General features: G+C 56.3%; 1 protein-coding gene across 3 annotated transcripts; it reads right to left on the bottom strand.

Moving 5' to 3' along the window:
- Positions 1–1,046: 1,046 nt before the first annotated feature.
- Positions 1,047–9,205, bottom strand: CERS2 (ceramide synthase 2). Of its 3 annotated transcripts, none has more exons than XM_004588867.2 (11): positions 9,067–9,205; positions 3,930–4,103; positions 3,425–3,542; positions 3,160–3,278; positions 2,954–3,011; positions 2,822–2,872; positions 2,585–2,677; positions 2,293–2,421; positions 2,028–2,134; positions 1,782–1,935; positions 1,047–1,632 (listed from the first exon to the last, which is right to left on the bottom strand). In XM_004588867.2, the coding sequence occupies exons 2-11, from the start codon at positions 4,100–4,102 to the stop codon at positions 1,492–1,494; spliced, it is 1,143 nt and encodes a 380-aa protein (XP_004588924.1). In that variant the 5' UTR covers position 4,103; positions 9,067–9,205; the 3' UTR covers positions 1,047–1,491. The 3 variants fall into 3 exon arrangements, with proteins under 3 accessions (XP_004588924.1, XP_058516203.1, XP_058516204.1); XM_058660220.1 differs by lacking the exon at positions 9,067–9,205 and adding an exon at positions 8,524–8,630; XM_058660221.1 differs by lacking the exon at positions 9,067–9,205 and adding an exon at positions 8,524–8,614 and having other exon boundaries at positions 3,930–4,146.
- Positions 9,206–13,525: the final 4,320 nt, after the last annotated feature.

Consider the following 13,525-nt stretch of genomic DNA (forward strand, 5'->3'; position numbering starts at 1 on the left):
GGGTAGGTTCTGGTTCAGGAGATCCTTTCCATCATGGTGCTAGTAGGCAGGGTTCCTTCACGTCCAGAGGCGCTGGGAAGTGGGAAAACATGACCGCTGTCACCTGGGCCTGACCCCCTCAGCACTGTCACTCACCCTTCCCTCCTAGCACGTGTGTGCAAGTGTTGGTGCCTCAAGCCAGCACCATTCCCAAGCAGGAGCCGTGCATCCACGTTCCCCGGTTTGTACTGTTTCTTGAAAGACTTTTAACAAGATGATTAAAACAGGTGTGATTGGACTTTTTCCCCTGGTTTCCCCTCCACCATGGGCAGCCATCATCCTCTAACTTTCATACTCACTATGGGAAATACAACACAAAACATATCCCACATTGGGGTCTCTAGAGCATCATCAAGTGGCCATCCTCCATGGTGTAATTTGACAGCAAGGAATGGCCCCTGGAACCTCCCCCACACAGACATGCATCCCTCTCGACTATATAAACCACATAAAATTTAAAAGGCGGGCAGGAACCACTGGACTTAAAAAAACACATGTTCCATAAGTGCAAGGAAGGCACAAGACAGACTAGCTTAGTTTATTTAGCTGGTCCACTTCTCAGCTGCTAAAATAGTCTTGACACTTGTTACCATGTTTTATTTCATCTTTAATGTATTTTAATTAAAAAAAACATCCATTAACAGTACATTTTGGCGTGAAATGGTCCCTCTGCTGAAAAGCCAGCCAGGTGTTAACTGAAATTCTGGCTTTAAAAGCCAAAACCCTCAAAATGTTTAATAAATAAAAATTAGAAAGTAGTTGCCATTCTACTCCAAACCAGCTAGCCTAGCTGAAGAGAAGAGAGGAGGCAGTAAGGTCTTGGACCTTTGACTGCAGGGGCGACTGGCAGAGAAATAGCACGAAGGCCATGCGCCCAGTCCCCAGGAGGACGGCGCCTGCACTTGACAGAGGTAGGGTAAGGGTCAGGTGCCCCCTCCCACACTGGATGCATCTGTGTCTTAGGAGGGAAAAGGTTAAAAAGTCAGCTCAGCTTTGGTTTCTGGCCCGAGTTAGGGAGTCTTTAGGCGAGCCTTGGTCCAGCTTTGGCAGGCCCACAGGTGAGACAGTAAGGCACAGTCCTGGCTCTGGAGGTCAAGGGTAAACAGCTGGGGCCAGATTTCTAAAGGAGGAGGAATGTGACTGGTGACCCCTGCCCCCCCTCCCCAGGGCTAAGGAAGGGTCCCCAAAGCAACTGAAAGGACAACTTGGAAGACAGAGGGGAAAGTAAGACCATCTCCCCTCTGACGGAGGAAGCAACCAGCCTCCCCTCTACCTGGGGATAAGCTGGTTAGGATTTGGTTTAGAGGCCTCTGGGTGACAAAGCAGCAGGGAGGAAGAACCCAAGCCCTTCCTCCCACTTTCTCCCCAGAACTCAGAGTGGCCCTGTCGGGAAGGTGGGGCAGTTTCTTGTCTTTCTGCATGAATATGCAAGGCCGGCGCTGGGACAATGGTTCAGTCATTCTTAGGATGGTGGTGGTTCAGGACGGGGTGGCCATTGGCCAGGGGCCGGCTCTTGGCTCCTCCCCCAGCCATGACCTCCTCCCCGTCTGAGCTCTCCGTTTCTTCCCGGTCACTGCGTTCATCTTCCACCAGCTGTGCAAAGGGAAGGAGAGGTCAGGTGGTCTCACGCTCCCTGGACTGCTGGTGGGGAGGGGCAGGGCTGGTCCCCACAGTACCCAGGGTCCTGCTGTGGTTCTGGGGAGGATGGTGGGTGCAACCAAGGGGTCGGAGTCCTCCCTCACCTTTCCAGTTATGAACTTGTGGGCCATGCGCAAAATGAGGTAGGCCCAGAAGACATGCAGCAGCTGCAGCACCCCCATCATGAGGTTGAAGAAGTAATAGCCAAAGAAGGCAGGATAGAGCTCCAGTGGGTACACCAGTGTGCAATACAGGATCCTGAGGATGCCGGGAGAGGCAGGATTACAAACACGGGACAGTGGGGGTGGGGGCGCTTCCCAGGAGCTGGAGCAGCCCAGCTGCCTCCTCACCAGAAGGGCAGGATAACCAGTCGGGTGATGATGAACACGACGGCGAAGACGATGAAGATGTTGTTGCAGGTGTTCTTCCACCCGGCGTAATTGAACATCTTGGCTGACTGCACAAAGAGCACACCCACCCCGGCTGTGCCTATCATCTCGGGCTCCTGTCTCCCACAGGCATTCATGTGCGCACACACCCCCCATGAAGAGTACTCATTCTGTACTCCTCTCCTCAGTCCCCCTCCCCGCCTAGAACCTGGCCTAGGTCTCTGACCTCCAGTAGGTAGTCCGAAGAGTCGTGCAGGGCCATGATGAGCGTCCCGGCTCGGACATAGTTAGCAAACCAGGAGAAGCTGATGAGGATGATTGTGGCCACATGGTGGATGATCTGTTCCTTGAAATCCTTCAGAAAAGACACAGGACCCAGGGGTGCCACTAGTCCTTCCCCTACTTCACTTCATCTCCCAGGTGGCAGGAGCACCGTCCAAAGCACCCAAAGGCCAGGGGAGAGCCTTGTGAGGCCAGCGCTCACGCCCCACACAGCTCAGCTACAAGCCTTCACCCACCTTCCGCTTGACATCAGAGGCGATACTGAAGAGCAGGGACCAGTAGAAAGAGAGCTCGATCATGTAGTACCAGTACTGGGAAGGGACGATGCTCTGGAGTGGAAGACAGGGCTGAGGGACTCTGCAGAGCAGCAGCCCCAGGGGGCTCACCGCTCCAAGCATACCTCAGCAGCCCAAAATCATCCCGGGGCTCCAGGCCCACCCAGCCCATGGACGGAAGCAGGACCTAGCTCCTACCTGGATGGGATAGCCTTCCCACACTTTCCTCAAATCGTAGAACCAGGGTTTCTGCAGAGATGGTGAGACGTTCAGAGAAGCACCCAAACTCCCTGGCTTCATCCCCCACCCTTGCCAGGAACCCCCACTCACATCCATGATGACAGCCATGCCAGCGATGAAGGCCACCAGGTAAAATGTGAACCTCCAGCTGGAAGGGAGCGGGAAAACAGGTGAGGTGGGGGGGATGGGAGGATGGCCTGACAGCCCGAGACCCAAGTCGCCTCCCCTCCACATCCAGGCGCATCACACCTTCCTCCACCACCCACTTCTGCATGCCCCAGCCAGCCCCCGCCAACCTGGCTTCTCGGAACTTCTTAAGCAGACTGGGCCGGTCCTGATTGCGGCGGCGGCGGAACCAGCGCTCTACCTGCCTGCCAGACAGCCCACTCTGCCGGGACAGCAGCTCCACCTCTGCCTGCGGAGGTAGGGGGAAAGAGGGGATGCAGAGGAGAGAGGACACTTCCCTTCACATTCAGGACTCAGTGGCACACCCCTCCCAGCTCTCCAGCCAGCACCAACCCAGGGTTGGCACTCAAACCTTGACCCTTCCCATCATCCTACCTGCTTGGGCTGCTTGCCGCTGGTCAGGTAGAAGTGCTCTAGGGTGGCATTGGGAGGGGCCCGCAGCCGTGCTTTCTCCTTGACATTCAGGAGGGCCGCGAGGGGAGTGGCTATGTAACTGCAAAAGGAGTATGAGTGAGGTGCCCCATGCTGGCAGCCCTCACAGCCCCCAAGCTTGAACAGCAGGGAAGGCCTGCACACTCAAGCAACATTATTCTGGGACTCAGTTTCCCCATTTCCCTGGCAGCTCTTTGTCTGGCCTCCTCAGGCTGTCCCGGCTGACAAAGCTGCCTGTGTTCGGCAGTGGCCAGGCGGGGTGGCGGGTGGAGGGTGAGAACAAAAAAGCATTGAAGGAAAGCTCTCGGAGAGACAATGGTCCCTTGGCAGGCAGGGGGTACAGTGGGCCAGGGCCTGGGGAGCCCCAACACCAGGCAAACAGCAAACGACAAGTCCCAAGTCCAAGACAGAGTGATAATGCAGCTGAGGAAGGCAAGTGTGTGCTCACAGCTCAAAGAAGTAGCGAATGATGAGGAAGACCAAGGCGAGGGGCAGTGTGATGTAGAGGTCCGAGGCTTTGGCATAGATACGTCCGTCTCGGTCTTCTAGGTCAGCCCAGGTCAAGTTCCCAGGAAGCCACAGGCGTTCCCACCAGAAGTAGTCATACAAGGTCTGGAGCATCCTGGCAGAGGAGGGGCAAGGGAGAGGGCATCAGGAAGGGGCAGCTATGGGAGAAGAGAAAGACGTTGATCAAAAGCAGTCAGGGCCACAGATCCCAGCCCCCAGCCCTGGTTTCTGGGACCTCAGAAAGACCCAAAGGCCCCTAGTTCTGGCCATGTGGCACTGGGCCCCTCTCTGTATCTCTCTCTGTGGTGACTTTCCAGCTCTGACACCTACTGACTATGCCAGCCCCCCCACACAGTGCTGGTGCCCGGGAGGAATGGGCAAGACCTGGCCCTAGAAGCTACAGCCAAAAGCCTGAGTAAAGTTAGAGGTGTCATTCTCCCAACGCCCCTACTCTCCAGCCGACCCTTTCACACCTGCCCCTTCAAGCCAACCCACAGATGGCAGATTGGCAGCAGAAGGGGGAGACCCAGAACAAGACAGCACAGCCCAAACAAACCCACCCTCTCCTTCCCTTATGACACATCTGATGGGAAGCCGCTTGAGCAAACAGGCCATGATAAAGCAAAAATCACACCCCCAAATGATGCTGAATTCCTGACTCACCGGTGGGCACAGTATGACTTCTCAGAAGGGTGATACCCAGTGACAAACCAGCCAGCCCCTTGCAAGACCACCTGAGATCTGCAAGCCACTTCACAGACAGTGAGGGCCAAGGCAGGGACCTAGACACCTGGGGGAGGGAACTGCAGAGGGACCCCCCACCATTAAGAGCCCCTCAATTCAGGAAGGAAGATGCCACTGCCTCACACCCCCACTTCCCCCCACACACAGGAGCTCAAAGCAGAAGATGGCCCTGAAGAGCCGGCAGCACCCCGAATGCATAACAGCCTAAGGAGCTGAGGAGGAAGCTGTCCCAGGTTTCTCAGAGCAGCCCGGCAGCTGCAGGTTCTCCACCTGAAGGGAAGCCAGGGGAGGTGGCGAGCCACGAGATGCTGATGCTGGAGACCCCTGGGTGAGGCACCAAGCCTGGGAGGAGAGACGGAGCCTGTTCTCCGCTGGAGGCCCGTGGTGCGACTGAATGAAGACAGACCTGGGACTAGAGCAAGCGAGCCGAGCGGGGAGCAAGGCGGGTCCTGCCCCGCTCTTCTCACAGCTCCACCCCCCACCACGGAAGTACTTTCGAAATCCTCTCAGCCTGTCACGGGTCAGTATTCCAGCTCAAGGACTTTACCCTCTCATCCCCACTCCTGGTCACTGCTCTCTGGCGCGCGCTCTCGCTCTGTCTCTGTCTCTCTCTCTCTCATCAGAGGTCAGCACTGACAACAAAGAAGCTCCGCCTACCCCCCCACCAGCCTGCTGTCCTCAGCACCCCTGAGGGCACTGCCCTTTCCCCCTCCACTTTAGCCAGAATAAATATTTAATTAGTGAAGGAGGTAGAAGCCTTCTGAACCGAACAAATTAGATAAAATTGCCCAGAGTGGCGAGATTGGTAGCAATTCATAACTGTTGAACTATCAAAACCACTTGAGCAGGACCCTCGGAGCATGCCCCACATCTGGGACCTGGGATGGGTGGGAGGCTGGGTAGGGCTTCTCCCTTAAAATCCCCCTTTACCTCAGACACATGAAGGAAACAATGTGGAACTAATAGTCTTACCCATTTTCCTATAGCCCTTGAACCTTTTTCCCCTAATTAACTATGTAAAGATTGTCAAAAATATAATAAAAGATGGAAAAAAAATTGCCCACAGTGAAACTTCCTACACACACACACACTTTCCCTAGAAAACGGAATAAAGCACACCCCTCAAAGCATCTGTGTATCTCCCCCTCTTCCTTCTGCCCAGGCTGCTGGAAGGTGGGACAGCACGCCTGCACCTGTCACCTGACTGCTGTGGTGAGCCTCACTTCTCCTCCATTGACATCTAAACCCAAGGACAAGGCTCCCATCCCCATCCTTCGTGCTCAGCAGAGACTGGCACTGGAGAGTTAAGCATGCAAACGGCTGGCTGGGGTCCTGGACTCCCTGGGGCCCAGGAATGTCTTGTGCAGTGGGGAGAGGCAGGCAAGCGTCCAGTCAGCTTGACAAGCCAGCACCCACCCAGGCTGTTCCTCACGGAGTAGGTGCAGCGCAAGACAGCAGTGCAAGACCTGCGGGGGTGGTGGGACTCTTAAGTGGACCTGTAGCCCCCTCAGCCACCACCGTCCTCATCATCATCTCCCCTGCCCCACAGGCCTGGCCAAGCAGAGAGAGGCCCCATTCAGCGATTCAGTAGGGTCAGGACTCAACAACACCGGGAGGAAACACAACAAGTGGGGCTTTCAGCTGGCTTCACTCAAAGGACCCTGAAGCATCCACTCCAGGGGGCAGCCCAACAGCTTCCTCGCAGCAGCCAGCCAAGCCAAACAAGGGAGCCCAGCCACAAGAGGCCAGGGCGGGCAAAAGTGGCTGGTGTGCACCCTGGGGGAAGGAGACAGCCCTCCTCTCCCGGCTTCCCAAAGGGTGGGGGGCCTACTTGATTCCCCTCACACACACACACCCTGCAGGAACTAACCTACTTCTGAACACTGTGTCCCTACCCACCAAGGACAAGCAGCGAGTGTGTCTGCACATCCCCCCAGCTCTCGCCCCCTAACGCACCTACCCGGACACACACACACACACACACACACACACACACACACACCAGCTTGTGCAGCCAGCAGACTGGACAGCAGCCAGCAGAGCAGGGATTGCACTGGCATTGGGTTACTGGGGAACTGGAGCTGGGCTCAGCCCAGCCCAAATCTCAGCCCCCCATTCCCACCAACAACCATCCCCTCACCCCACTCCAGCCAGACCCTCCTAGGTGAACCAAGAAAGGCAAAGGGTCTCCAGTGGATCTTTTCCCAGACTCGGGGTGACAACAGCAGCAACACTGCTCCGACTGGAGTTTGGAGGAGTAACTAAGGAATGTGGGGTCCCCCAAGCTCCTTCCATCCCATTGCAGCCCCAGAGAGACAGCTAGAAGGCCTGCAGAGTCTTCCTCCTGGAAATCGCACACAGGCAGCAGCAGCAGGTCAAGTTCTAGAAGGCTGCAAACAAAGAATGAAGCCCAGAAGAGGTGTGGCACGCCCCAGGCGACCCGGGAGGGCCAGAAATTTAGGTCGGAAGGTGGGAAAGGGTAAGGTAACCGCAGGAGGTCAGCCAGCCTGGGGCCAGGGCAGGGATGGGAGGCCTGGGGGGAGGGGCAAGACTGGCCGGAGGGTCCCCAGTGAGGAAGGTGAGCCTGGGGCATCCTCTTTGTGCTACAGCCTGTGCAGGACACCCCACTTGGGGCCAAAGGCAAGGCTGCGAACAAATCCTTGCTCTTGGGAATCCCATCATGAATGCACTCACACACTGCGCACCCCAATTCTGGCATGCACCAGCGGCCCACTTCTCCCACCTTAGCACCTCAGAGGGTTTGGGGGAGAAAGGGCAGCGAATGCCTGCCAGGGGCCTCCCCCGTTCAGTACTTTAGGAAGAGGGGTTCACGCCATGCCTCAGGCTCCTCTATACCCCCCTCCCATCCCACTCCCTGCCTGGGAGTTGGCAGCCCTCCTTCCAACTCAGGTGGCTCAGACCACCCCCGTGCGTGTGCTAGGAGGTTGACTGGGTGGAGGAAGTCGGGAGCCAAAACTGAACGCTACACACCTGCAGTTGGAGGGCCTCTAGGGCGCTAATTAGTCAGCTACCGCCCAGAAAGCCAGTTCCACCAGCAGCTCCCCGGCCAGCCACTCACACTCACACACACACACACACCCCATAACGGTATAGGAGCCGGAGCCTCGGGGGGCCGGGGCGGGCAAGCACAGCCACTCCTTCCTGTTTCCCGTTAAGCACATGGACGCTCGACGCTCCCCTCCCCGGGGTGGGCACTGGGAGGCCAATGAGCGAAGAAAAAGCAGCTAGTCCTTCCCCTCCGCTCTGCTCCCGCTTCGTCTGCGGGCCGGGCCAGGTTGGGGGCCTGCGCGGTGGGCCACTGCTGGGCTGTGGGTGCTCTCGTGCAAACGGGTCGTCAAGCTCCTCTCCGACCCAACAAAGGGCGCCTGGGGCCCGAGCCCCTCCGCGACCAGCTCTCCTCGCCACCTGTTGCCCCGGAAAGCTGCTCGGCGCCCGGGGTGGCGGAATGGAGAGCCGCCGAGCCTGGGCCAGACTGCCCGGGGGCGGCGCTGGGAGCCCGGCCTCGGCAGCCAGGCGCTCGCCCGGCCCGCCCCGGGGCCGCCGCCATGAGCATGCCGGGCAGGGCCCCCGGGCCGGCCGCTGGCCTTCCCCGCCCGGTTGTCTAGGGCGTGCGCCCGGCGCTGGCTCCCGCCTCGCCCCTCTCGCGCCCTCGCCCGCCCGGCCCTCCCCGCGGAGCCGCCCGACTCGCGCAACTTCGGCGCGGCCCTTGCGCGCAGCGTCCACCCCACGCTCCACCGCGCCCCGGGAACCCGCCGGGGGTCCCCACTCACTCGGCGGCGGCGCGCGAGGTTGGCCGGGCCGGGGGCCGCTGCTCCGTGTCCTCAGGTCGGCGCTCCGGGCCCCCTCCGCTTGACTCGCTCGCTCCTCTCCTCCCCCTTCCGCCCTCCCGCCGGCTCCCTCCTCCTCCTCCTCCTCCTCCTCCTCCTCCCAATACTCCTCCTCCTCCCGCCGAGCCCAGTCGAGCCCAACCCGGGAAGCGCAAGGCCGCGAGCCACCGGAGACCTGGATCCTGGGCGTGGGCTTGCGGCCGGCCTGGCGCGGGACGACCGCTGCGCCCCGGTCCAACCGCGGGGAGAATCCCCGGCCAGCGCAGGCCGCCGGCGGCTCGGAGAGGCGCCGCGACCCTCCGTCTGGGGCTGGGGCTGGGTGCACTGGGACCCTAGAGGGCGCCCCCCCACGTGCCGCGTGGGGGAGAGGGCCCATGGTGGCGCCCTCCCTCCTGGCCCTGCCCTGCCGGCCGCCCACCGCCGTGGGCGAGCTGACCTCGGTGAGCGCCACTCTTCCCAGCCCGGCCGCGCTGTGCGCCTACACACCTCACCGTGGTAGACGGTGCCCAACAGAGTCACCTTGTTTCGTACAGTGTTTTGAGTTTTCCGGCTATGCCCTTTGTTCGTCTTTGATTTCATAGTAACAATGGTTTTCCTTTGCGGAAGGCGTTTGGCGCAGCCCACGGTCCTAGGTTGGAGTCCTGCCTGCTCTCCGGAACCCAGCTTCCTGCTAAGTGCGCACCTGGGAGAGCAGGTGGCATGAGATGGTATCCGCACCCCCAGCCCACGTGTCGGATCCGGACTCCTGACAAGTCTAGTCCAACTCCGGTGTGAAGGGCATTTAAGGGAGTGAACCCATAGTTACGAGTGCGCGTTCTCTTTTTGTGCCGGATTTTGATATCCCCAGAAAATCATCAAGTCTGAAGTCGGTCCTAAGGCATAAATGTATTCAGGTTAGCCTAGGTCTCCCAGCCACCTCCCCCCAAGCCCATCAGGGCTGGAGGGGGAGGGGAGAGAGACAGAGAGAGCCCCCCCTTGAACAGCACAGGGATCTTATACATTTCAGTCTATTAAGTATACAGTCATGGTTTAGCAGGCTTCCATTGGTGGGTTTGAAGCAAGCAACTTTCAAAAAGTACAAATTGATGAGCTATAGGGCGGTGGATCTTATCAAACACCAGGGACCTCCTTCCTGAGGAGTGGTCTGTCTACGTGACCTGCCAGGTGTCCTGCTGGGTGTGGGTGTCACACAGATAGACTATCAGGCCTGCAGTTCACACAGCCCCCAGCCAAGCAATTAAGGCAGAATCACAGAATCTAGGTTCTTCACTCTTATCTAGTGTGAAATAATAACTTATTTTCAAGTTATTTTCCCCTTAGGGTCGGCATTGGGGTACAGTGGGTTAAGCTGCCAGCAGCCCATGTGGGCATAGCTTGAAAGCTTGGCTGCTCCACTTCCCATCCAACTCCCTGCTAATGCACCCAGGAAAGCAGTAGAGGGTGGCCCAAATGCTTGAGTCGCTGCACCCACGTGGGCCAGATGGAGTTCTAGGCTCCTGTAGCTATTTGGGGAGTAAACCAGTGTAAGGAATATCTCTGTGTGTGTGTGTGTGTGTGTGCATGCACGCCACCCTCTGTAATTCTACCTCTCAAATAAAACCTTTTTTTCCAAACAAGTATTTTTCCCTTTAAATGGGCAAGATGGATGTTTCAGGAAGATGCAGCATTTCAGACCTTAGAAAGCCAGCCTGGGCCCCGCCTGTCCATTTGTCCAGGGCGCTTTCCAGGTTTATTCACTCAGGGACTGGCGGCCTGCTCCCCGCAGAGGCACTTTAGAAATGGCTTTCTTCATTCAATTGTCACATTTTAGGACCTGTGTCAGCAGCTTGTCTCCTGGCTTATCTAGGAACATCTGGGTTCTCTGACAGCTGCCTTAAAAAAGAAGAATCTGTCAAGACCAATGCTGCGATGTAGCAGGTTAAGCTTCCACCTGCAGCAGCAGCACCCCATGTAGATACTGGTTTAAGTACCAGCTGCTCCACTTCCCATCCAGCTCCCTGCTTGTCACCTGGGAAAGCAGTGAAGGATGGCTCAAGTCCTTGGGCATCTGCAGCCACCTGGGAGACCTGGGAAGAAGCTCCTGGCTTTGGATAGTTCAGCTCCAGCAACTGCAATATTGGGGGAGTGAACCAGCAAATAGACGGAAGGTATCTCTCTCTCTCTCTCTCTCCTCTTTGTAGCTCTGCCTTTCAAATAAAAAATGAAATAATTATTTTTTAAAAGTCTCAATTCAGTTTGAGAGCTGCACTCTGCTTCAGAACTGATAGGCAACCTCTTTGCTCTTAGCCCAGGGTCCCGGCCCTGCCCCATCCCGCCCCTGCACACCTCTCCTGCCCCAGGCCAGGAGGATCCTCCCAGCTCCTTCCTCTGCCTGGGTCTGACTCCTCCCCCACTAGTATATCTGATGGCTTTCTGACTGTGGCTCCTCCTCCTGCCCTCCAATTCCAAAGTTCCCTGGCGCTGCTGGGGCTCCAGCACCGGCTCCCCTCATCCCAGCTAGCTTTGGGTCCCTCTGAGCCCTCGTCCTCACCTCCTGCCCCTTCCCCAGATGGCTCTCCTCTGACCCAGGCTTTTTAATGCTGAAGACCAACTCACTTTTTGGTGCTTTTTCCTTTTTACTTTCTTTCTTTTTTTTTTTTTCCCCTTTTTTGAAGTTAGTGGGGAGGGGACATTTGGAAGTCAGATCCTTGAGAAACAGCAATAAGAGGTGCACCCTCCCTCCAGGAGACAAAAGAGGACGGGAGGGGAGGGCCCGGCGCGGTAGCCTAGCAGCTAAAGTCCTCGCCTTGAACACGCTGGGATCCCATATGGGCACTGATTCTAATCCCAGTGGTCCTGCTTCCCATCCAACTCCCTGCTTATGCCCTGGTAAGGCAGTCAAGGACAGTCCAAAGCCTTGGTACCCTGCGCCCATGTGGGAGACCCAGAAGAAGCTTCTGGCGCCTGACTTCAGATCAGCTCAGCTTCAATCATTGTCACTTGGGGAGTGAATTATTGGACAGAAGATGTTCCTCTCTGTATCTCCTCCTCTCTGTATGTCTGACTTTGTAATATGAATAAATCTTAAAAAAAAAAAAAAAAAGAGGAGGGTAGTGGATGTACCCTGTCCTGCCACCACCCATAGGGCATACACACACCTGCTGGAGAATGGCCACTGCTCTTCCAACCCATCCCCCAGGCTGGCACCGCCACGCCCACAGTGCCCTGCGTGGTGGCCTTGTGGTGAGTCACTTCCTCTGTTTGGGTTTCTGAGGTGTCCAGAGTGGAGGTATCTAGGCAGGCTCTGGGCTGGACAGACCAGGGAGCCCAGCGATCCGCAGGAGGTGACACAGCGGGCTGCCCTGCACGGCACACAGGTCTGTCTGGGTAAGGAGTACCACCTGGCCTGCAGGAATGAACCCTTGTAACTGCTTAGGAGAACTGGGGAGGAAGGACGCGCCACAGGGCAACAGAGGGGCCTGTGTGTGATCCAGCACTGTTTGCCACACCCGCATCCCATAACCCAGTGTCAGCTCAAGTCCTGGCTGCTCTGCTTCCCACCCAGCTTCATGCTACCGTGGCTGCCCAGGTATACCTGCAGCCCTGCCATGCATGTGAAAATGGATGGAGTTCCTGGCTCTCTCAACTTAAGCCTGGCCCAGCACTGGCTGTAGCAACCATTTGGGCAGTGAGTCAGCAGATGAAAATGTTTCTTTTGCACACATACTCTCTCTGTTGCTCTGTTTTCTTAAACAAATAAGTCTTTTTTAGCTTTATTTTAATTTTTAAAAATATTTCTGGGGGGCCCAGCAGCGTGGCCTAGCGGCTAACTCCTCACCTGGAATGCCCCGGGATCCCAAATGGGTGCCAGTTCTAATCCCGGAAGCTCCACTTCCCATCCAGCTCCCTGCTTGTGACCTGGGAAAGCAGTCGAGGATGGCTCAAAGCCTTGGGACCCTGCACCTACATGGGAGACCTAGAAGAAGTTCCTGACTCCTGGCTTCAGATCGGCATAGCACCGGCCGTTGCGGTCACTTGGGGAGTGAATCATCGGAGGGAAGAGCTTTCTCTCTGTCTCTCCTCCTCTCTCTATATATCTGACTTTCCAATAACAATAAATAAATCTTTAAAAAAAAGTTTCTGGGTCCAGCACAGTAGCCTAGTGGCTAAAGGTCCTCACTCACCTTGCCCACACCGGGATTGCATATAGGCACCAGTTCTAATCCCAGCTGCTCCACTTTCCCATCCAGCTCCCTGCTTGTAGCCTGGCAAAGCAATTGAGGACAGCCCAATGCCTTGGGACCCTGCTCCTGTCTAGGAGACCCAGAAGCTGCTGGCTCCTGGCTTTGGATCAGCTCAGCTTGGGGAGTGAATCAGCGGACAGAAAATCTTTCTCTCTGTATCTCCTTCTCTGTGTGTATCTGCCCTTCCTTCCAATAAAAATAAATAAATCTTTTTAAAAAATATTTCTTTGATAAAAAAAAAAGAAAAGGAAAAAATGAGTATCATAATGTGAAATAAAGTCTTTCAGCCATTCCAAAAAAAAAAAAAGAAAGAAAGAAAGATCTTCCGTAAAAAAAAAAAAAAAAAAAAAAATTTCTTTGAACAGCAGAGTTACAGAGAGAAGGAGAATCAGAGAGATCTAGGCCCTGGTTCACTCCCCCAAGTGGCCACAACGGCCTGGGCCATGCCAAGCTGAAGCCAGGAGCCAGGAGCTTTCTCCACGTCTCCGGGTGGGTGCAGGGGGTCCAAGCACTTGGTCCTTCCCCTGCTGCCTTCCCAGGAACTGGAGGGGAAATGACATAGGCGGGACTCAAATCGGTGCCTATATGGGACGCTGGTGCAGCAGGCAGAGGCTTGACTCACTGTAGCCTAGCACTGGCCCATACACACACACACACACACAAGAAAAGGTAAAATAAAAGGAATTGCTCTATATTATGAAGTCATGCAATACAAAGTTTTT

This window comes from Ochotona princeps, chromosome 2 (assembly GCF_030435755.1).
Source record: "Ochotona princeps isolate mOchPri1 chromosome 2, mOchPri1.hap1, whole genome shotgun sequence".
Lineage (NCBI taxonomy): Eukaryota > Metazoa > Chordata > Mammalia > Lagomorpha > Ochotonidae > Ochotona > Ochotona princeps.

Bases quoted from the DNA above. Each gene is read 5' to 3' on its own strand.
- CERS2 (XM_004588867.2), bottom strand. From the start codon at position 4,102: ATGCTCCAGACCTTGTATGACTACTTCTGGTGGGAACGCCTGTGGCTT. The intron at 1,936-2,027 runs GTGAGGAGGCAG...CGGCATCCTCAG, and splicing joins CTGGTTATCCTGCCCTTCTG to GATCCTGTATTGCACACTGG. The intron at 1,633-1,781 runs GTGAGGGAGGAC...CCCTTTGCACAG, and splicing joins ACAAGTTCATAACTGGAAAG to CTGGTGGAAGATGAACGCAG.